The sequence below is a fragment of the Thamnophis sirtalis genome, unplaced genomic scaffold, assembly GCF_051295495.1.
Source record: "Thamnophis sirtalis isolate CommonGarterSnake01/CBP01778 unplaced genomic scaffold, rThaSir2_p1.2 scaffold_4, whole genome shotgun sequence".
In the NCBI taxonomy this organism is placed as follows: Eukaryota; Metazoa; Chordata; class Lepidosauria; order Squamata; family Natricidae; genus Thamnophis; species Thamnophis sirtalis.
In genome coordinates this window covers 8,395,065-8,418,806 of record NW_028261384.1, presented here as the reverse complement: position 1 = coordinate 8,418,806, position 23,742 = coordinate 8,395,065, and the positions used below count along the sequence as shown (strand labels likewise).

The following is a 23,742-nucleotide window of genomic DNA, read 5'->3' as shown; positions in this document are numbered from 1 at the left end:
TGTATGTATGTATATATGTGTGTGTGTGTGTGTATGTGTATATATATGTGTGTGTGTGTGTGCGCGTGTGTGTGTATGTATGTATAATACACACACACACACATACACATGTATATATAAATATGCCATCATGGGCTGATTAGAGCTGTGGAGAGGAATCTCCTATGTTGGTTTTAAGTTAAGGTGGCAATATAGGTTGGCATAATAGAAAAGCTGGGTATTGTGTAAGATTGTGGTTTTTACATGTATGTATCTATATGTCTGCCTTATTACATATATTCATGAAGTACAATTCAGAGGTTACTTTTGAATAAATATGATACCTAGTGATTCAAATCCCCAGAGATAATCATCCTGCCTCTTTTAACCTCTCTCTGATGTTTAACATGTCTGGTGAATGCAAACGACTTTGGTTATCAGTCACTCATGCCTGTTTTTTGTGTCTTTGGTCTCTTACTTGTCACCACCTCAAGGTATGCTGCTTCTGCAGAAATTCTGGAAATGCTTGTTCCATGTTTTGGCTGAAGGCAGTTTCGCTGAAGGTCAATTGAGAAATGGGCTGGTGATTAAACATCTATCCGGAAACAGACACATCTCTATCCAAAGGAAAACCTGTCCCTGGTCATCTCCTGTCTTGACTACTGCATTGTATTCTACTTGGGGCTGCCCTTGAAAAATATCTGGAAGCTTCAACTGGTTCAAAATGCAGCGGCCCACATGGTTTATATGTCTAAATTTGCACATATGTCATCTCTCTTGGTGGAGCTGCATTGGGTGCTGATTTTTTTCCGAATCCACTTTAAGATGCAGATTGTTATCACCAAAGGCTTATATGAAAAACCTTTTCCCAGTCATATCTACCTGACCCACCAGAATGGGGAGGAGGAAATGTTATGGATCCCCTCTCTTAAGGAGATTCACCTAGTGGGACCAAGAATAAGGGCCTTCTCCATGGTGGCTCCCTCCCTGTGGAACATCATCCTTGCAGAGATAAAACTGGCCCCCATCTTGATGCTCTTCCAAACTCTCCCCCAAAGCCCTAAAGACATGGTTTGGCCAATGGGCCTGAGGACCCCAGATTAGGATGGAGGCTGTCATCTCATGGTTGTCATCAAGTAAGTGGAAGTTTATTAGGTAATCGTATTGTACTTTTATTTTTTAAGCCACCCGTAGTCATTGAGAGTGTGTAGGACGGACATATAAATTTTCAGAAATAAAGATTATTGAAGCATAGTGAAATCTGTAGATTTAGACCAGACAGAATCCTGCTGCCTCTTCAGGTAATCTGATCTTGCTGAATATGCCAATCTCATCAACACAGGTACTACTGAACATATTAGAAAACTTCCAAAAATCACCTTCTAGGACAGTGAAAGGCTAAAACTAAGGAGAGCCAGATTCAAGTCATAAGCCAGGGATACTCATAGAATGACTTTGGCCAACCACTGACTCTCAGCCCAATTGATCCAAAGAATTGCTATAAGGAAAATTGGAAGCATTCTTGGAGAAAAGGGAGGAAGAATAATGAAGTTGGATGGAACCTTGGAGGTTTTCTACTCCAAACCCCTGCTCAAGCAGGAAACCCTATATCATTTCAGACAAATAGTTGCCCAATCTCTTCTTAAAAATCTCCAGTGTTGGAACATCTACAATTTCTGAGGGTAAAGTGTTCCATTGATTAATTGTTCTCACTGTTAGACCTTTCTCCTTAGTTCTAGGCTGGTTCTCTTCTTGATTATATACAGTAAATCCAAACACAACAAAAGACAATACACTGATGAATCAGCCATTTTGTCTCTTACTTCAAAGCTATAGCAGCTAACTCAGTTGGTTGTCTATTATTTTGGAGGGATTTTTTTTCTCCAGAAGGTTGGCTTTCTCTCTTGGGATACCTCTGGCATTTCTGTCCTCCTAATGTAATGCTCACAATCACATCCACACTTATGAAATGGTGACACAGGAAATTCCAGATTCTCAAGCATGATAAATCAATCACATGACCCCATTCATCTGCCACCTTTGCTTAGAAATAAAATAAGCCGATGGTTTCATATGTACAGAGCTGGAATTTTAGCCCGATGCTTAGAGGTCACCATTCCTACAGCCATCTCATTGTCTGGCTCCCGCCCAGTCGGCCAAGCCTATTATCCATTTACAAAATCACTTCACAGATCAAACAGGCGGCACCCCATGACTCTGTAATGCCAGCCCACAGGATGCAGTTGGTTGGCAGTCACTCAAGAAGGCTGGGAATCCTGCAGGACTCTTCTTTGTTCCTCATAACTCTCCAAACTGCAGCTTCCTCCGTGACACCTATTCTGGTGTGAAACTAACTAAGCCATTTTGCAAAACCTAATTGGCAACATCCTTAAAGAATAAGGAGGTATGTGATCCCCTTTCCCTGTGAATGCGTAAGTCTCCTTCTAACCCTTCTCCAATTCCTTTGGAACCTCAAGGCATTTGTCAATGACATTTTAAAAGCATCGATTACAGTGGTGCAACATGACTTTGCGAAAGAGAGCTACGCTTCCTAATTTGGACGCTGCAGTCAAGATGCTCTCTGAGAAGAATGATGCACATCATCTGACTGAGCACTGGCAGCCGTAGTACAGTGTTGTAATGATCCAGATTGGATGGCAGGAAGCACACATTTACACCAAGGGTTTCACAACTGCCAAGACGTTTTGAGAGCCACAAGCGTTAACACCCAGATGATTGCCTGTTATCTTAAATTCAAGCTCAGATAAGTTATTCTATACCGAATGTCCTGTCTGAAGGCCCGCTAGATAGGATGAGTGGTTTCCACAACACAGACCTAGTTCGCAAATCTTGACAGACCAATACTTTAAAGGCGCAATGATTGGTGGGAGATGTCCTTCACACATGCTGACAGCCACACACTCAATCACACCAGTCCCGCTTTCCTTAGATGCCATCCCACAGAACTAATACATGCTCAAATTCTACAGGGTCAGAACACGGATGGTGATAGGCTTTCCTGGCTTAAATCTGGCAGAAGCTACTAAGACACTGGATGAGTCATGACTAAAAAACATCCCTCATGGCATGCTAAATGAAGTTACTTTAAATTATTCATTGTGCTCTGACAATATGAGGATATACAAATAGTCTTGACTTACAACCATCCTTTAGTGACTGGTGAAAGTTACAACAATTCTGAAAAAAAAAATGACCTATAACCAGGAGATGTGTTGACTTACCTTCCCTACCAGTGTGCGCGTCTTGTGATCACTTTTTTGCAAACGTCTGACAAGTAAAGTCAATGGGGAAGCCAGATTCACTTAAAAGTAATATTACTAACTTAACAACTGCAGTGAATCATTACTCAACAGCTGTGGCAAGGAAGGTCATAAAATGGAGCAAAATTCACTTAACAATTGTTCCATTTAGCAATGTGGGTTTTGAGCACCATTGTGGCTGTAAGTTGACAATAACCTGTAGTTCTGTACCTGGATAAGTTTAAGTCCAGTGCTCCTCCCCCCCCCATATTTAATAGATATTTGGCTGGGTGATGTTTGTTGAAATAATTGTTGTTCTGGCAAATTATAACATATAGGAGAATATTTGTAGCTGAGGATTGAAATGAGGGGTCCTTGGTGCTCTCTGAGCTTGGTTATTTTCTTGCAGATGTTTTATTATCCAGATTACTGATGGTGTTACCTAGTTTGGATGATGAAACATTTGCAGGAAAACAACCAAGCTCAGAGAGCACCAAGGACCTCGCAATCTCTAACATGCCAGAGATGGTTCCAAAGTTGATGTCAACTTTCCACAATCTAGTTCTCTCTAGACATGATAAGCAAAACTGCTAGGTTATACAGATATATAAATATACAGTGATCAGTTGAGGCACAGTGTGTTCTAAACAGCAATGTGACTGTTAGAAGAGGCTTCATCATCTATCCTACAACTGCTCCCATTTTAGATTTGGCCTACTGGTAGGTTAATAACCTCAAAACACACTGAGGTAAAATATCTGTCCCAGATACTTAACACATTGTGCTATGTTTCAAAAGCAGAAATCTGAGTCATAATTCCTGCAAAGAAACCGGGAGTGCAACACACATCTGTATCATCAATTATAAGAGAAGACAATAGATACATCTGTAGTATCTGAATCCAGGACAAAATGGCTATCAAAATTATTCCCCAAGAACATATGTTGCATACTGACAATGTTTTCTCTCAGTTCATCTGTTCACATAATATTCATCTTTACTTTTCCTACTAGAAGTAAGTTTCCTGGAACAGGAGAAGGATTGTGAGAGAGAATCTGGTTTCCCTCAGGATTGGCAACCATCAACGATATATTTATTCTATTTTGTCTCATTCATAATTACTTTGGAAAGATTTTATGTTTGCAATACCTACAAATCTTTATAGGTCTACTGAAGAAGGAGTTATGCAATGCATGGGACACCTGATTTCCAAAGAAACTATGTCCCATCTTTTAGCCGTGAAGTTCTTAGAATAATTCTTTTACAGATAATCCTCGACTTACAATCATTTTTAGTGACTATTTGAAGATGCAACAGCACTGAAAAAAGCATTTTTGAAAAGACTGTTTTCAACACTTAAAATTGTTGTAGATTTTCCATAATCACACCCGTGGTGGGATTCAATTTTTTTTCAATACTGATTCTGTGGGCCTGGCTTGGCTTTGTGGCCGTGGCCTTGTGGGCATGGCAGGGGAAGGATACTGTAAAATCCCCATTCCCACCCCACTCCAGGGGAAGGTTGCTGCAAAATCCCCATTTCCTACCGACCAGCTGGGACTTGGGAGGCAGAGAATAGATGGGGGTGGGGCCAGTCAGAGGTGGTATTTACCGGTTCTCCGAACTACTCAAAATTTCTGCTCCAGAACTGGTCAGAACCTGATGAATACAACCTTTGGATCACACATTCAAAATTTAGATGCTTGCCAACTGTCTCATATTTATGGCAGTTGCAGTGTCCCGGGGTCACATGTTCACCTTTTGTGACCTTCTCAGAAGCAAAATCAATGGGTAGACCAGATTCACTTAATAGCCACATGACCAACTTAACAACCATAGTGATTCACTTAACAACAGTGGAAAGAAAGGTCACAAAATGGGATTACTAGCAAATGAGGAACAACTCACAAATGTCTTGCTTAGCAACATAAATGTTGTGGTTACAGGTTGAGGATTACCCGTAATCAGCCCCTGGACAGTGGAAGCTGCAGTGAAGATATGGAAGGAACCCCACCCCACTCCACCCCGCAAAATGCCTTGCAGTACTTACCACCAGGTTTCCAATCACCATGACCAGCAAGAACACCAGGAGACACAGTGGCTGACCAACGACTTTCATACAGTCCCACATAGTTTCAATCCATTCTCCACAAAGGATGCGGAAGATGATGAGGAAAGAATGGAAAAAGTCCTTCATGTGCCAGCGTGGTAGCATTCCGTTGTTGCTGATTCTGCTGACGTTCTTGTAGTACAAATCTCCAAAGAGCTGCATCCCGACCACGGCGAAAATGAAGACAATGATGGCTAAGACAAGGGTAAGATTTCCCAAGGCTCCCACCGAGTTTCCAATGATTTTAATAAGCGTATTTAATGTTGGCCAAGACTTTGCAAGCTTGAAGACCCTCAGCTGTAAATAAAAAAAGAACCACAAAAACATAACTAAAAGAAGTATCACTGAATTATATTAATGCGGGTGGGTGGGTGGATGGGTGGGTGGGTGGATGGAATATACAAGTAGTCCTCAACTTACAACTGTTTGTTTAGTGACCATTCAAAATTACAACATTCCTGAAAAAAGTGACTAATGACCATTTTTCACACATCTATTGCAGCATTCCCCATGGTCACTTGATCAAAATTCAGACCCTTGGCAACTGGCTCATATTTATGATGGTTGCAATGCCCCGGGGTCATGTGATCCCCTTTTGCAACTTTCTGACAAGTAAAATCAATGGGGAAACCACAATTCACTTAACAATCTTGTTATTAACTTAATAACTGAAGTGATTCATATAGCTGCTATGACAAGGAAGGTCGTAAAATGGGGCAGAACTCACTTAAGAACTGTTTCACTTAGCAACAGACATTTTGGGGTCAGTTATGTTCCTAAATTGAGGAGTCCCTGTAAACTGAAGAAGATGAAGAGCCAGTGAGGATTAAAACAAGGATAAGAGTTCTGTTGCTCTAGCCTTCACTTTCTGTTCATGTATTAGCCTTAGTTTGTGGAAAAGAAACAAACATCAGCCCAATTTGCATGTGGCAGGCATAACTCTCACACCTGTCTCAATTAGAGGTACTTTGAATGAACCCTCTTATCTTGAGAGGAGAGTCCTATCCTGTCTCCCAAAGCTTTAGTAAAAGACAAGCAATTGGGGGAGGGGGGAGATTTGCAGGGAGTCTGAAGCTCTAAAGGAGATATGACCTCAAGTTACAACTTGAACTGGGAAGAGTGGACTTGGATATTTGGCTCATTTGGACCAAGGTTCAAAACAGAAGTGCTAACCTTAGATGGTAACATCTAAATGATCTTGTTTCTTCTCAATAAGGTTAAGTGGAGTTGGACCTGGCTATTGCTTGAAAGACAGTCTGCAAAAAAATCTTTAGAGTGGGAAGTTGGGGGGGGGGAACACATTGAAAAAAGGCAATAGCAAACCACTACTCTACTGTTGCCAAGAAATCTGCAGAAATATCTATGAAGCCACTGAAAGATAAACAAAATGTCAGGAATACTTTACTTACCGCTTTTACATCATACCTATTTAAGGGTTTGCTGTGTTTTTAAAGAGCAACCGTTCTGATTTTGCCTACTCCCCTGCAAATAAGAATTGCAATCTCTAAGGGAGCTATAAAGATGGGGCTAAGCTAAGGGCATCATGAAAGCTGTGGACTACAGCTTGCTTACTCACAAGTGCCAATATGGGCATGAACTAAATCCTTTGCTTGGATAAACTAATCCTAATCATTTACACAATAGAAGACTACTATAACACACTCTGTGTTGGGCTTTCTTTAGGCTTTGTTTGAATACTGTAGTTGATGCAGAAAGCAACTACACTGAACTGGGCCTGAAGCAAACATGAATGAAGCCAAGTTCAAAGGTTGCATTTCTGGCATATAGGTTAGTCTTCAGGTTATAAATATTTGTTCTATTCAAAGTTATGAAAGTGCTGAACAAGTGTTACTTACAATAATTTCTTGTAGTTCAGGTTACTCCTATACCCCCACAATTATGTGACTGCAGCCTCTGCTCTTTGTGCCTAGTTCATGCTTACAGCATCACATTGAACTGCAGTCATGTGATTGCCGGTTCCAACATTTTCTGCTGGCTTTCCATGAGCAAAGTCAATGGGGAAGCCAGCAAGAAATCACAGTCAACTCAAATCCTAGCTTAAAGATCTGCAGGACCTCACTTAACAACAGCAACTAGGACTGCTAAAATTGCTGTTACTAAGTGACACAACCATATGACATTAGGCTTTGCAAGTATGATTCTTAGTGATGGTAACAATAATACCAGTTGTCATTATAAACCAAGGACCAATCTAAAGAATGGTAAAGCTTGGAACTAGGATACCTAGTTAATCACTATCCTCTCTTATAGATTGGGGTAATGACAAAGATCATCAGATAAGGTGATGCTTCATTTGTAGGACTGAAAGAGTGATTTTTTAAATGTTGTTTGTAGATCAACCTTCTCTACCTTGCCACTTGACCTCTGGATTATTGGTACTGCTCTCAGTGCACTGCTTGAGATGATTAACATGAAAATGGATATAAAATTAAACCTAAAGATTCCCTATCCGGTTATGTCCAATTCTAGGAGTCAGTGCTATTCTCCATTTCTTAGCCAAAGAAACCAGTGTTGTCCAAAGATTCTTTCATGGTCAAGTGACCAGCATGGCTATATGCCAAGGAGCCCAGAACACCACTGGCTTCCCACCAAAGTGGTGCCTATTTATCTACTCACATTTACATGCTTTAAAACTGCTAGGAGGAGCTGGGGCAGGTAGTGGAAGCTCTCCCCATCCTCAAGGCAGTGCTCTGGTCTTGAACCTATCTGTCAGCTTTTCTGCTGACAAGCTCAGCATCTTTAGCTGCTAAGCCATTTCACCCCCTGACATAAAACTATTTTAAATTAATCAGTATTTGCTATGCAGATCGTTTTGAAAAGAGCACAATGATGTTCACCCATAATTATCATATGTCAAACTGCCTACATCAACATGGTACCCTTGAGATGAATTGTAGCTTTCAGGCCCTTTGAGAAACCAGGGTAAGTTGAATCAGTAGTTACTGCTACAGTACAATTAAATCAGTGGCTCACTGTAGGAAATTGGATGAAATGGTAAACATGGGTAAGGAGTTAAATGATGTCACATACAAAAAAGGAGATAAAGTGCAGATAATCCTCAACTTACAACCATTCATTCAGTGACCATTCGATGTTACAGTGGCACTGAAAAAAATGACTTGTGACCATTTTTACACTTACACATTGCAGCCTCCCCATGGTCACATGATCAACGCTTGACAACAGGCTCGTATTTATGACGGTTGCAATGCCCCGGGGTCACGTGATCATTTTTTGCAACCTTTTGACAAGCAAAGTCAATGGGGAAGCCAGATTCACTTAACAACTGTGTGACTGACTTAACACCTGCAGGGATTCACTTGAGAACTGTGGCAAGAAAGTTCATAAAATGGGGCAAAATTCACTCAGCAAACAGCCTTGCTGACTAAAAGAAATTTTGGGCTCAATTGTGCTCGTAAGTGGAGGACTACCATTACTATCCTGTATGCAATTTTATTTTATTTTATTTTAATCCTGCTAAGATTGTTGCAAAGGCTTTGCATTTTATGACTCAGAGAAAAAGAGAAAGGTAAAATATTTTACCAGTCTAAAGGAGCGTAACACAGACACATTTCCCATGCTGGAAAGGCTTAGTTCCATCAAACTTAGCGTGACAATTATACTGTCAAAAATATTCCAGCCTTGCTGAAAATAATAATATGGATCCAATGCTATAACCTTAAACACCATCTCAGCCGTAAAAATCCCAGTGAAGATCTGCAAAAAGAAACAGGATATTCAGCGTAAGCAGGATTGCCTTGTTATGGGTGGTTTCCCAGATTAATGAGGATACAGCTTATGTTGTATTTGGGGAAGGCAGCACTGGCCATGCTATATGTTTGATAGCAAACCACAGGATTCTTTTAAAATCTAAAGACTGCCACATATTTAGCTCAGAAATAATTTGAGCTATCCCTTATTTCTCCACCACAATCGCTCAATCATTTTATTTTTGGAGAATTGAACTTTTCCTTGGGCATTCATTCCATTGCCTTTTAATTCTCATACAAGTATCTACCCTGAAATCTTAATGTCATTAATTAATCATTACATGCACAAAAGTCTCTTTTGCTTATACTAATAATATTGGGTCCAATTCTGATCACCACAATGGGAAAAAAAAGATGCTGAGACCCTAGAAACTGTGCAGGGAGGAGCAAGAAAGTTAATCAGGATCTGGAACCTATGTATGATGATCAGCTGAGAAAAATAGGAATGTTTAGCCTAATGAAGAGAAGGACTAGGGGGGGACATGATATCGGTCTTCTACTCCTTGATGGGCTGCCACAGAGAAGATAGGGTTGACTTATTCTCCAAAGCAGTTGAAGACAAGACAAGAAACAATGGGTGAAAGCTTGTTCAAGAGAGATCCAACCTAGAAATATGGAGAAATTTTCTGACAGCAAGAACAATCAATCAATGGAATAGCTTCCCTCCTGGAGTCATGAGTGTTCAAAAGGAGGAGGTCTTCAAAAATAGGCTAGGCAACCTTTTGATGGTATAATTCCCTTGAGCAGGGAATATAACTCCCTTGAGTAGGGAATTAGACTAGAAGACCTCCAAGGTCCCTTCCAGCCCTATGATTCTGAGTAATCATGGATGTCTGCCAGGGGTTGGGTAAAAAGAGTGGCCCTGCTTCACATACATTTCTGCATTTGGTAACATCTCAACAAAGGAAATACAGCTATCGATAGAAGTCAATATTTGTAACTCAGGGTTGAAATGTGAGGTCCTTGGTGCTCTCTGAGCTTGGCTGTTTTCTTGCAGATGTTTCATTACCCAACAATTACCCAACTAACACTGATGTTATCTAGCTAAGTAATGAAATGTCTGCAAGAAAACAATCAAACAATCAAGCTCAGGGAGCATCAAGGAACTCAACTCACAGCTGTTATTTACAGTTAATGCCTTTAAAAGTTATATAAGAGATGATTTTATAAGAGATTTAGTCAAACTGCAAAAAGTATTCCATATTTTTGACCCCACCCCATTATGTAAGGTCTCAAGGGATGATAGGCATTTGCAACCCAGAGGGCACACTTTTTAAACTCTTAAATTAGGCCAAAATTTTACAACTTTGGCTGTTCATCATCTGTGAAGGACAGGAAAAACAGGAAGGAAGTTTAATAGGAAATAAAGCAATCAATTGTTATTAGCTTATACAGCTAAAGCGCCATCTCTTTGTGGCAAGCAATATCCTTTATTTTCCTTTTTATGACCAGGAGCTACATGGGTCAGGATGACTATGTAATGACGTCACATGAAGTACAATATTTTGCCCCATTTCCCCTCATGTTTTGTTCCTAAAACTAATAAATTCTACTAGTATAAAACTAATAGCATGTTTTTAATGTTTTTAAACAAGTTTATTCTTTTTTTAATGACTTTTATGGCATTCTTAAAATATTTTGCACTCTTTTTTTTAAACCTTGTTACCTTCCCAGAGTCACAGGAAGACTGGAGGCTAAAACATATGAAGAACTTTTGTAAGAACTGCATATGTCTAGTCTAATGAAGAGAAGGACTAGAGATGACATCATAGCTGAGAGGCTTCACAAAAAAGAATGAATCAACTGATTATCCAAAGCACCTGAAGGCAGGACAATAAGCGATGATGGAAACTAATCAAGGAGAGAAGCAACCTAGAACTAAGGAAAAATTTCCTGATAGCGAGAACAATCTATCAGTGAAACAGCTTGCCTCCAGAAATTGTGAATGCTCCAACACTGCAAGTTTTCAAGAAGAGACTGGACAGTCATTTGCCCAGAATGATAAGGGTCTCCTGATTAAGCAGGAGGTTGAACTAGAAGACCTCTAAAGACCTATGTAACTCTGTTTTTCTGAGTGAGATGGGCAGCCATATACATTTAACAATAAATAAATAAATAAATAAATAAATAAATAAATAAATAAACAAACAAACAAACAAACAAACAAATAAATAAAAAAATCTCTGCACTATGAACAGAGATGACAATAATAAGACACACCTAAAGCATATGACTGATTGTTGTTAAATATAGGCAACTAGGTTACTTAGGCTCTGGATCTGCTCCATCATGTCATTTCATTTATCTTTGTGTTGAAATGAATTATACATTTCTAAACCAGATGCGCTGAGATAGTAACTCCCAGAACATGATTAAAAATAGCTTTGGGAGACATGGCCCAAACATACCTGAAGACAATCAGTTGGAGGAAGGAAACAAGACACATGAAACATGACCTACATACCAGATTCCCAACGTTGAGCACCTCCTCAAATTCTTTGGTCATCTTGTAGTGGTCCATGGCCATGAAAAGTGTGTTCATCACAATGCAAAGGGTGATTGTGAGGTCGCTAAAAGGATCCATAATGATGAACTTAATTTTCTCCTTGATCAAGAGCCACATTGGGCAGCAATCCCATATGAGAAATCTTACTGCAAAGTGATTCCAACAAGGAGGACATTTCTGCTGAGATTCTTCAAGCTCTAAGAAAGAGGGAACAGAACATGTGGTGGGTAAGTAGCAGTAGTTGGAAGCAGGAAAGGAAATAAATGCATTTACTGCAATGTTCAGCAGATTTTATTTATTCATTTGCAAAGGGTTTCAACCTATTCAGGATCAGATGCTTATAGTATCCAATTTTAGTCACATGATCGTCATTTACAACTTTCTTGTCAGCTTCCCAAAAGCAAAGTCAATGGGGAAGCCAGCAGGAAAACTCATAATTTGCACCAGTAAATCACTCCCACTAGCAATACCCCGCAAGTCCTCCCGAGCTTCTTTTGACACACGCATAGCAGCCTAGGCCTTTCTAGCCTCCCACCCTCTCAATAGAAATCCTATGCTCCTTATTTGGGATTTCTGCCATTTGCAACAAATCCAGCCCATAAATTAAATTGCAGTTCAAAAGATCTATTGCTCAAACCTAGACACAAGAATCTAGTCAATTAAGGTTCAGTACTAAATTGGTGCCAGGTAAGAGTCAACTCAATTCAAGAGGGGATGGATTGAGACATCTGTGGTAACATAACGACTATAGACAGATTACTCACTTAAACACACACACATACCCCAGTTCTGCCTGCTCTTCTACAATTTGCTTCTTAATAGTCTACACATCTTGGGGTTATGATAGCAACAAGAACTGCCAGGATTGTTATCACCAGGGGTGGGTTCCTGCCAGTTCTAAGCTCTTCTGTAGAAGAGGTTCCACAAATCTACCATGCTGTTTAGAACCGGTTCCAGCTTCCTCCCCCTGCCCATCTGCACCATGCTTGCCCCGCCCACCGCTCACTGATTGGCTGGCTCACCAATCACCCCGCCTGCCTCTAAGAGTCCTATCTAAACCTTAAAGTCTTAAAGCTATCAAGTTTGAACATCCCAGGTTTTTTTTTTCCTAAAGGGTTATGGGTGCAGCTTTAAGACTTGAACACTTCAATGCCAGAGTTCCTGACCAACATTACTGGAGGAGGAATTCTGTGAGTTGAAGTCCACAAGTCTTAAAGCTGTCAAGTTTGAACACCCCTGGGACTTTTTTTTCTAAAGGGTTAGGGGTGCAAGGGTCTTGTAACTTGACAGCATTAAGACTTGCGTGCTTCAAATGCCAGAGTTTCTGAGCCAACATTTTGGTTGCTAAGCAAGAGCATTGTTAAGTGAATTTCACCACATTTTACAAGTTGGCCACACCCACCCAGTCGTATGACTTCCAAGCCACTCTCACAAAGCAGGCCACATCTACAGAAGAGGTTCTAAAAAAATTTGAAACCCACCACTGGTTATCACTAAATCATGCAGTCACATAATACTGCACTTTATAAAAGCATCATTTAGTGACAACAATCCTGATCCTAATTTTTGTTGTAACCTAAGGACTAGCTGTATCTTTGTCTTTCTGTGTAGAAATATTACATTTTTAATTTCTGTACTCTTCCTTAAGATGACTTGCATTATCTTCATATAAATATATGCCAAAGTTGTATTTGCTCTTTTACTTAATTATCTTGTATTTAAAAAAAGAATTGGATGTGTTCCTTTCATTTAAAAAAGCAATAAAATTTTAAAAGAGTTGAGATATGTTTTCTCAGAATGTGATAATTGAAGCTGCAATATTCTGAAGATCCTGTCTTGGTTTAGAAAAAGAATAAAGATCTGTATGCCTTCAGACACTGCTAAAATACAATTCCTAACATTGTCTGCCACTGGCTATACTGAACAGGGTTTTTAAGGGTTGTAATTTGGCATCATCTGGAGGGCTATAATTCACACAGCCTTGGCACAGAACCAATCCTAAATGCCTCCCTCTTTTCTTGCCCTTATTTTTTACCAATTTTACATCTAAGTAGACTGGATACAGAATTACCCTAGGAAACTGTGGCTGGAAAGGAAGTTCCAGTATGGAATGAAGTATATACAGGCAGTCCTTGATCAAAATTTTGGAATTTTGAATATTTTGGAACTGCCATGTATTTATGACAATTGCAGTGTCTCAGGGTCACGTGATTGTCTTTCCAACAAGCAAAGTCAATGGGGAAGCCAGATTCATTTAACAACCACATTACCAACTTAACAATTGCAGTGATTCATTAAATAACGGTGACAGGAAAGTTCGTTAACTGAGACAAAACTCACTTGCTTACCAACAGAAGTTTTGAACTCAGTTGTGGTCGGAGGTGGAGCACTACCTATACTCTTTGAACAGGTCGATCCAGTTATTGATGAGATACATTAGGAAGGGAAAAATTATCTGGTATGAAAAGTATCAGAGAATCATCGACAAGGAGGGCAATCTAATAGTTGTGTGTCATCGCTGAAATAACCTGCAGAATAATATCTATGCCCTTTGTAAGGCAACTTCCACGCTGTAATAAATGATTACATTCTAGCCATATTATGTAACTAACTTACTTACTTCTAAGTTGATATTTATACAACTGCTCTGTGTAATTCTGAGCTGCTAGGAGTTAACCTAATGTTGCTTCTGAATGAAACAATACAAAATCCTATTAAAAGGAGATTAGCAGGATTTCTTTCCCAAAGGTTAAATAAAGATCTCTTAGAGCAGCTTTCATTTAGGACACATTCCCCACATCCTTCTGATGCACTGCAGCTGCAACCCCCAGAGCTTAAGAAATGCTGCACAGGAATTCTGGGTCTTGTAGTCCCAACGCAACTGAAAGCTGTCAGATTAGAGGAAGGCTGATATAGAATATAGTGCCATTCAACAAACAATCATCACTTGATATTCTATTCTATACGACCACAAGTGGGACCAGAATTTCCATTATAAGTTATCGTGGCCATAAATCAATTTTATAACCATTTTTATGTCAGTCATAAAGAAAATCATTATGGAGGTTAAACCAGTCATATGGTCTTAAGTGAACTAGCTTCTCCCCAATTTCTGATTTTGCCAGAAATCAGTAAGAAAATTGACAAATCATGATCATGTCACCACAGGATACTGCAACCGGTCATAAATGCGAGCCAGCTGCCAAGTGCTTATATTACAATTACATGAAGACCTTGGAGGACAGTGTGATGATTGTAAATGTGAGTACAGATCATAAATCACTTTTTCTGAGAGCACTGTAACTTTCAAAGTAACTAAACAAACAGTTCATAAGTCAAGGACAGCCTATATCATGATATTTCCGATATTCTAGCTCAGGGGTCCCCAAACTTGCAACTTTAAGACTTGGGGACAAACTCCCAGAATTCCTCAGTCTGCCACAATAGCTGAGGAATTCTGGGAGTCTTAAAGTTGTCAAGTTTGGAGATGCCTGTTCCAGGTAGAATATCACAGGGAAGTCTTACCTTCCAGGGCACTGGTGATGATGCTAACAGCACTGACAGCACGTTTCCTTTGAAAGTGTTCCTCGGGATGCTCCATAGAAAGGCGGTGGGGTGATAAAAGCTGCCTCTTGTTCAGGTCTTCAGAAAGGGAGGTCTAGGTCAAGAAACATACGCATGAATAGCCCATGTAAGCCAAAAAAAAATGCATATCTTATGTCCTTGAATATAATTTTTATTTTTCATTTTTCATGCCCACACCTACAGCATTTCCAAAGTAGTGAAGTCTCTGGTACGAACAGTTTCATCAAAGGAAAAAGATTATTAGTTAGTTGTCATTAAGGGGAAAATGGGCAGCGATCCAGAATTAAAGAACAGACATTATTCTTCCCCCTGGTTGTTGGGATATATCATTCATCAGCAGCATAGAAATAATAGCCAGACTGTCAACCTGGAGGACACCAGGAGCACCAATTGTAGCCCAGCAAGTTCCTGAGACTGGTAGCTGGTAGCCCTCATACATTATTCTATCTCAATTTCTTACCACGTCCAGCCCAATGCACAAAGAAGGAAAATTCAGACACTTGGTAAATGGCTCCTATTTGTGAGGGTTGCAGTGTCCTGTGGTCATGTGATCACCTTACATGACCTTCTGAGAAGCAAAGTCAATGGAGAAGGCAGATTCACTTAACAACCATATTACTAATTTAACAATTTCAGTGATTCACTTAACAAATGTGGCAAGAAACATCATAAAATGGGGCAAAATTCACTTAATAACTGCCTTGCTGAGCAACAGAACTTTTTGGCTCAATTGTGGCTATACGTTGAGGACAACTTGTATATAGTTATGTTGACTGTAATGAACAAATCTAGGTTACCCTCCCCTTACCCACCCCATGGAAGTCATTAGGAAAGAGTCCATCACGTTTGCTAAAGTTAACTCAGTTTTTGTTCTCTTGTGGTAGTTAAGAGCTCCCTGTGGTGCCTATTCATCTATCACTTTTGGCGAGCAGGAGATCTTTGTTTTTCCAAACTCCATTCCTGCTAATGTTCCTAAATGACACATAGATGCTAGCAGGTGTAGTAATTGTAGGAGTGGACCTATGGCAGGCAAGGGTTGTGTTTTGCAGAATAGGAGATACGCCGGATATGTCTAAGATGGCTGAACTGTTTAACACAAATCTAGTCTGGAAGACATTTCCTCTGATGAAAAGGCTGCTGGCACAATGCCACCCAAGCATAAATTATGTGGAAAGCAAGTTGTGTACCAACTGACAGAGTAAAAAAAAAAGAATGCCCAGCTCCAAAGTTATATAGAAAAGTTCCCTTGGCTCATATTTCACAATGAATTAAAATTATCCGAGTCTGTCCATTTTAACAAATTCCAAAGGGTCAAGTACAGAATGCTCTTTGTTATGACAAACACATGTTTCTAAATCCAAAAGATATTTCAGGGAATATGGCTCAGTTCTCATTAGATCAGAGATGGGCATTAAGGCATTTCATTTGTTTATTTATTTATTTCCCTCCATCTTTTATTTTTACAAATAGCTCATCATGGCGAACATACCTAATATTTCTTCTTCCTCTCTTCCCCACAACAACAAACCTGTGATGTGGGTTGGACTGCGACAGAGTAACTAACTCAAAGTCACCTGGTTGGCGCTCATGCCTAAGGTGGGGCTAGAACCAGATTGGTTATTCAGCCAGTTCTGACAGGTTCTGGAGAACCAGTGGTGGAAATTTTGAGTAGTTCAGAGAACCGGCAAATAGGCTGGCCCCGCCCCCACTGCCTCCCAGCCAATCTTCTTTTGTTGTCCTGAAGAGGAGAACGGAGCTGGAAAGCAGGTTAATGGGGTGGGGAGGGAATGGGGATTTTGCAGCATCCTCCCCCTGCTGCGCCCACAAAGTCATACCATGCCCACAGAGCCATGCCCACAAAACCAGTAATAATTGTTTTTTGAATCCCACCCCTGGCTTGATCTCACTGTCTCCTGGTGATTGGTCCAAAGTCCCCCAGCCAGCTTTCATACCTAGGGCAAAACTGGAACTCACTGTCTCCTGGTTTCTAGCTTGATGCCTTATCCACTAAACACAACTAGCTCTTATTAATGAAAGTCAGAAGTGAATTAAGCATCTGTAGTGATGTTTTCCTCTAATTCAGTATTTTTTTTTTGTACCAGGGAACTGGTTTTGGGGGAAACAATTTTTCTACAGATTGGCGGTGGTGACAGTGAAGAAGGGGAATGGTTTTGTGCGCTACTTAGCTCCCATACATGTGCAGATGAAACTTGTGTGGACTGGTTCCTAATAGGCCCAGTTCTGGTCTGCAGCCTGGGTGCTGGGACCTTTGCACTAATTTATAGCATGTTTCTCATTTCTTCTTTTTATTGCAGGTGGAGAAGGGATACAAAACCCTAAATTTTATTTATTTATTTAATTTATTTATTGGAATTTGTCAAACAATGAGAACAAGAATAAGAGAATAAAAATACAATGACAGGGACAATAGGCACATTAGTGCACTTATGCATGTCCCCTCTATTGACCACTTAAGTATGAAGTAAGGTCCATGGAAGTCAATTTGTGACTGAAACTGTGAAAATTTATAGCTGAGACAACTGAATCAGGTAGGACATTCCAGACTTTGACAACTCTATTACAAAAATCATATTTTTTACAGACAAGTGTAGAACGATTTACATTGAGTTTAAAGCGGTTGTTCGCATATGTATTATTGCGATTAAAACAAGTCTGACCGCAAGAGACACAATTCTAAGGTATCCAAACTGAGAATTTCGAGCCTAGTAGCATAAGGAATTCTATTGTGTACAGAAGAGTGCAAGACTTTTCTCGTGAAGTACTTCTGAACCCGCTCGAGTGTACTGATGTCAGATATATGGTTGGAATTCCAAACTGCTGAACAATACTTGTGAGGAAAATTTTTTTGAAGAAAACTACCCACAATAAATCAACTCTTCAATAAATAAATAAAATCTTCAATTTAGTTCTTTTTTTCTGAAACAAACACTATTGTTAATAAATGGGTATTCTTTTTAGTGTCTATCATTATTTGTTTCTGGATGTAAGATATTACTTTTTCCTGGCAGCTGCAAAAATAACCAGTTACTAGAATGATCAGAAATCAAAATAGCATTTGCCAAATTCCCACTTTCAAAATGAAGTGGTGACCAACATATGCTAAGGAAACGAGAAGATCCAGGATGAACTAGCAAAAGCATTTCTGTTCTTTCTCATACTCACAAACAACAGAGTTCAAGAGGGAACAATACATTTTGAAATGTATGCAAGTAATAAGATTTATAAAATTATAATGAACTCATAAAATCAAAGAGGGTTTCAAAGGTGACTCTCAACAAAATACTGTGAATTTTTAAAATATATTGTTAACATCACATAGAATAGGACTCAGACGATAAGGCAGCTGTTGAAAAAAATTCCCATAATTTATGTAATGGCAATGTGTGATGAATTTATATGTATGATCATTATGCAAAGGCAGAAAAAAAGCTTACATCAGAAAACTTCATGGTAAAAAGCACCTGCGCTAAGTAAATATGGTTTTAAGAAGGCTTGCCATAGATTATATAAAAAACCACGTACTGTGGGAGATGTTTAATTCAAAACTTCTGGTCTAGAGAAAGTTGCAAACTACAATTTAATGCAGATTGTTTTAAAAATTATTTGGCTTTAAAAAAAAAATTAAAGTGTAAGACAGAAAATACTACTAAATATTAACTTAGAAAAAAAAGAAAGGACTTGAATTCAGCTGATATTTATCTTCCTATGACTAGATTAGCACAACTTTTCATAAGTATTGGTAGTACAAGCTTTGATGATTGTCATTGTTACCTTCATTATTATATTAATACATTTTATTGTATTTTGTGGTAGTTTTTATTTTTATTAATATTATAGTTTCATAAAGAATTAAGTATATGTGTAAATAGTAAAACTACTGGCTTCATTTTGCTGAAGGTAGCACTAAAGATTGGCATGTTAAGATAAATTCCATTTATTTGGAATTTTTGCTTACATATTTATACAACAGTTGATCCCCATTCAATATGCACCAAAATATTTTGAGCGTGAATAAGTTGTGTTTTTTTTTTTTAAAAAAAAACACCCTCTTTTTAAACACATAGTTTGAGGAAGATGAGCTACCTATACCAACATAGTCTAAGACAGGGGGGGGTCAAACTCAATTTCATTAAGGGGCACATCAGGGTTGTGTTTGATCTTGGGGGGTTGGGGTAGGCGTGGCCAGGGTGGGCATGGCTAGCTCAACATCACTTGTATTGGGGGTGCCTGTGGCGGCCCAAGTGCTCTGCCAGAGAAAACAGGCTCCCAAGTTCCGTTTCAGCTATGATGGCCTCCTGCAACTCACTACCAGTAAAAACAAACATTGGGAGTGGCACCTGTGGCCCTCGCAAGCTCTGTTTTTGGCCTCCTGCAACCCTCCTACTCTCCCATTTTTCTGGCAGAGGCACTGCGGGCCAGTCCTTTACTGTTTCCGGGGTGGCCCTGCAGACCAGATATAAGCACCCCCTGGGCTAGATCCAGCCCCCGGGCCTTGAATTTGACACCCCTGGTCTAAGTAGTTCACAAAAACCCACCAAAATTTGTGGATAACCTGATGAAGCCAAAATACTATCCTGGTTCATTTGGTTCTCTTGGTGGCTTTCAATACCATTAATTTAAGGCACCAGTTTAGAAAATGGGAGATTGTGAGTTCAATTCTTACCTTTGGCATGAAAGTCAGTTGGGTGACTTTGGGTTAAAAGACCTTGAGTTCTACCTTAGCACGAATGCTGACTGGGTGATGTTGGGCCAATCACTAGGGAGGACTGAGTTCCAATCCTTCCTTAGGCATGAAAACCCACTGGATGACTTTGGGCCAATCATTAGGTGATCTTTGAGTTCTAGTCCCACCTTGTCATGAAAGATGATTGGGTGACTTTGGGTAAGCCACTCTCTCTAGCCCAACCTTCCTCAGAGGGTGTTTGTTCTGGGAAAAATAGAGGAGGAAGGTGTGTATTCACAGTCTTATTTGTAAAAATAATAAAGGCAGGATACAAACAGACTTGAGGATTCAAAAGGAATGATAGTGTCTTGAGTAGTTCCATTCCTTTCTCTGTGATCAGTTCCAATAATGGTGTTTGGAGAAGAACTCAGACAAGGGCCCCTCTGTTGGCAGGGGAAACTATGGGAATGAATTTGGAAGACAGGGCAACAAGACACAGACAAGAGAAGACAGCTTAGTCCACTGCAGGACTATTTAGAGAGCCAAGGTGGCGCAGTGGTTAAATGCAGCACTGCAGGCTACTTCAGCTGACTGCAGTTCTGCAGTTCGGCTGTTCAAATCTCACCGGCTCAGGGTTGACTCAGCCTTCCATCCTTCCGAGGTGGGTAAAATGAGGACCCGGATTGTTGTTGGGGGCAATATGCTGACTCTGTAAACCGCTTAGAGAGGGCTGAAAGCCCTATGAAGCGGTATATAAGTCTAACTGCTATTGCTATTGCTATTTACAATGTACATATTGTACAAAATTAGAATATAATTGTCAGAAAAAGACTGGCTGAACAGGGGTGAGGAACCAAAAGGGGAATTAGTCTGGAATCTTTATGTAGGCACAATAGGGCAAGATCTGACCCCTGTTGAATGCCATTAAACCTAATGAAGCCCAGTTACCGACTGCCATTCTGGGAAGATTCCTGTGAAATAGGCATGAGCAATAGAGTAGCTAATTGAACTCTGAAGTGTGAATCTTGTTGTTCGCGCTTCACAATAACAACTGTGATGCTTCAGCCACTACATCTCTGATATGGGATCTAGTGTAGGCATACTCTCTGAAGATAATTTTAATTGAGGAGAAGCCATAATTAGCACCATTTGCATTAGCTATTTTTGTGTGAATTTACACACCGCTCAAGAATTGGGGATAATATTCTCAGCAGCTTCCAAAGGATTTAGACCAATATCCATTTTGCTAATGCTGAGGGTTCGCAACTCCTGCTGACTGAAGTGGGAAGTAAGAACCTCGCCTGTTCTTTGCTTGGAGAAACAACAGCAGTATATGAGTTAAACTGAAGGGTGACTGTGCTTGCCATTAAGCTGCTGGTATTCTCCTGATGTGGTCCAGTGAACATTTTAATAAACATACATATTAATAGAATATTAGTCATCAGCTGCACACGCCTTTGTAGGCTGAGTAGAAGATATTGGGCGGTGCTGAAAAAATCAGCATCTTCTTACCCACTATGTTTTGATAAATCACAATTTATGATCCACATCTTGGAAGGAAACAGTATTAACTCTATTTTTTCCCCTCTGATTTTTTATGTTGGTGTACTGTATTTAGGATCTGTGGATTGAAATGGGCTATAAAACCTGTACATTTCATCCATCCATTGTCTTTTTTACAATTTGGCAAGATAAACTAGAGTCTATGAAGGAAAGTCAATCTATAGGCTGTAGTACTAGTTAGTATTACAATTTTGACATTTCCCTTCCTATTTGGTATCCTTCAGATATACAGTTAGTTCTCGATTTATGACCCAATTGACCCCAAATTTCTGTGGCTAAGCAAAACAGTTGTTAAGTGAGTTTTGCCCCATTTTAGAACCGTTCTTGCCACAGTTGTTAAGTAAATTGCTGCTGTTGTTAAGTTAGTATCAGGCTTCCCCACTGAGCTTGCTTGTCATAAGATCACAAAAGGGGAATCCCATGAACCCAGGACATTGCAACTGTCATCAATACATGTCAATCTGAATTTTGATCACATAACCATGGGGAAGCTGCATCAGTCACAAGTGTGGTCATAAGTTGTGTTTTTCAGTGCTGTTGTAACTTTGATCAATCACTAAATGAACTGCTGTATGTCAAAAACTACCCTGTACTACATTGCCACTTGCGTACTCCCACATGTTCTAGAGAACATCTGATCAGTAGATGGTAGACAGCAGATGTCAGAAGTCACTGAGATTACTTCAGGTCTTCTAAATCAATTTATTTCAAGTCAGTTCTCAATATACAGTGTACTACAGTCCTTAGTGTATTGGCACATCTCATCAAAGACAACACTGGCTTTCAAGCATCATCAAGATAGGATCTGCTATCTGTCCTGTAGTCCAGTGTTCCTCAACCTCAGCTACTTTTAGGTGCATGGACTTCAACTCCTAGAATTCTGCAACCAGCTGGCTATGGAATTCTAGGAATTGAAGTCCTTGCACTTTAAAGTAGCTGAGGTTGAGAAACACTGCTCTGGTCTCTTCATGTCTATGTTGCTGCTGATGGCCCACTTCATTGTGAAACTAGTTTTCTGTGGACAGGGTCTTTCAATTGGCTTAAGGCATATGGTTCCCTTCAATGAAGTTAAAACCTCCACAAAATCCTAACAGATCAAACACTTCCAAGTAATCCCCCCTCCAGGTTATCTCTCTGTAATCACATATCAGTAATTTCCTTTTTTATGGATTATTCCATGACAAAACAATATATGAAATAGGTTTGTGTTGTATTAGAATGCACATCTGTACTCGACTGAGTGAATTTCCATGGAATTAAACCAAATAGAATCATGAGAACATGAAGATAGTTAGCCAGTTGTAATGTTAACACATGTCACAGTTTCATATTCTCTTTTTCATTATATTGTTGTGCCTGTTCATGGGCTTTCCCTCCATAATAATATAGCTATGATTCAACATTTCTGCCTTCATCCCAGAGGAATATTTAATTCTGCTGTACTAGCAAATCTGCACTGAATTATAAGCAGGGATAGTTGAAATGTAAACAATATCCACAAATCAAGATCAGAGAAACAATTTAGGCATCCAAGGTCAGCGGAAACATGGAATCAAGTCCTGGAGCTCTGAACATATTTAGTTATGTATCTATTTTTAGATGTACATCCCATCTTTTGTTCAAAAACTCAAGTCTTTCTTCCTCTTATTTTTCCCCACAAGAACCCAGAAAGGTATGCGGGATCCCTTGGTGCTCTCTGAGCTTGCTTGTTTTCTTGCAGACATTTCATTACCCAAACTAGATAACATCATCAGTGCTAGTAGGGAGCGGGGTTTGCTTTCAATTTATATTCAGGACAGGTTAAGCCACTAGATAGAATATAAATCAAGAGGAAACTTCACTCCCTTCTAGCACTCATGATGTTATGAAACATCATAATGAAATTTTTGCTAGAAAACAAGCAAGCTCAGAGAGCATTAAAGACCCTGAGCTACAAATATTCTCCTTTATTAGTACCCAGAAAGATATGTTGGGCTGACATACTGTCACATCACCCTCTGAGGAGTGTTGGGTCAATCCAACACTTTCACCACTATGCTACACTGTCTTTCTTCAGTCTCCAGAAGAGTTAAACCATAGCAACATCTACTAAAGGTGAGACAACCAACCCAGTAGCAACAGCAACGTCTGAGAGTTAAGGAAAGACTATTAAAATTACAGGTAGTCCTCAATTTATAACCACAATTGAGCCCAAAATTTCTATTGCTAAGCAAGACAGTTGTTTCGCCCTATTTTATGAGCTATTTTGTTGCTGTTGTTAAGCCAAT

General features: G+C 39.6%; 1 protein-coding gene across 7 annotated transcripts in view; it reads right to left on the bottom strand.

The window, feature by feature from the left end:
- LOC106545622 (sodium channel protein type 5 subunit alpha) overlaps positions 1-23,742 on the bottom strand; it is a 351,125-nt gene that overhangs the window by 151,324 nt on the left and 176,059 nt on the right. For all 7 annotated transcript variants that reach the window (XM_087712437.1, XM_087712436.1, XM_087712435.1 and 4 more), the window contains 4 exons: positions 15,169-15,301; positions 11,602-11,840; positions 8,911-9,084; positions 5,287-5,643 (listed from right to left, as the gene is read on the bottom strand). In XM_087712437.1, the coding sequence (XP_087568563.1) occupies positions 5,287-5,643; positions 8,911-9,084; positions 11,602-11,840; positions 15,169-15,301 (903 nt within the window). The remainder of the gene's footprint in view (positions 1-5,286; positions 5,644-8,910; positions 9,085-11,601; positions 11,841-15,168; positions 15,302-23,742) is intronic.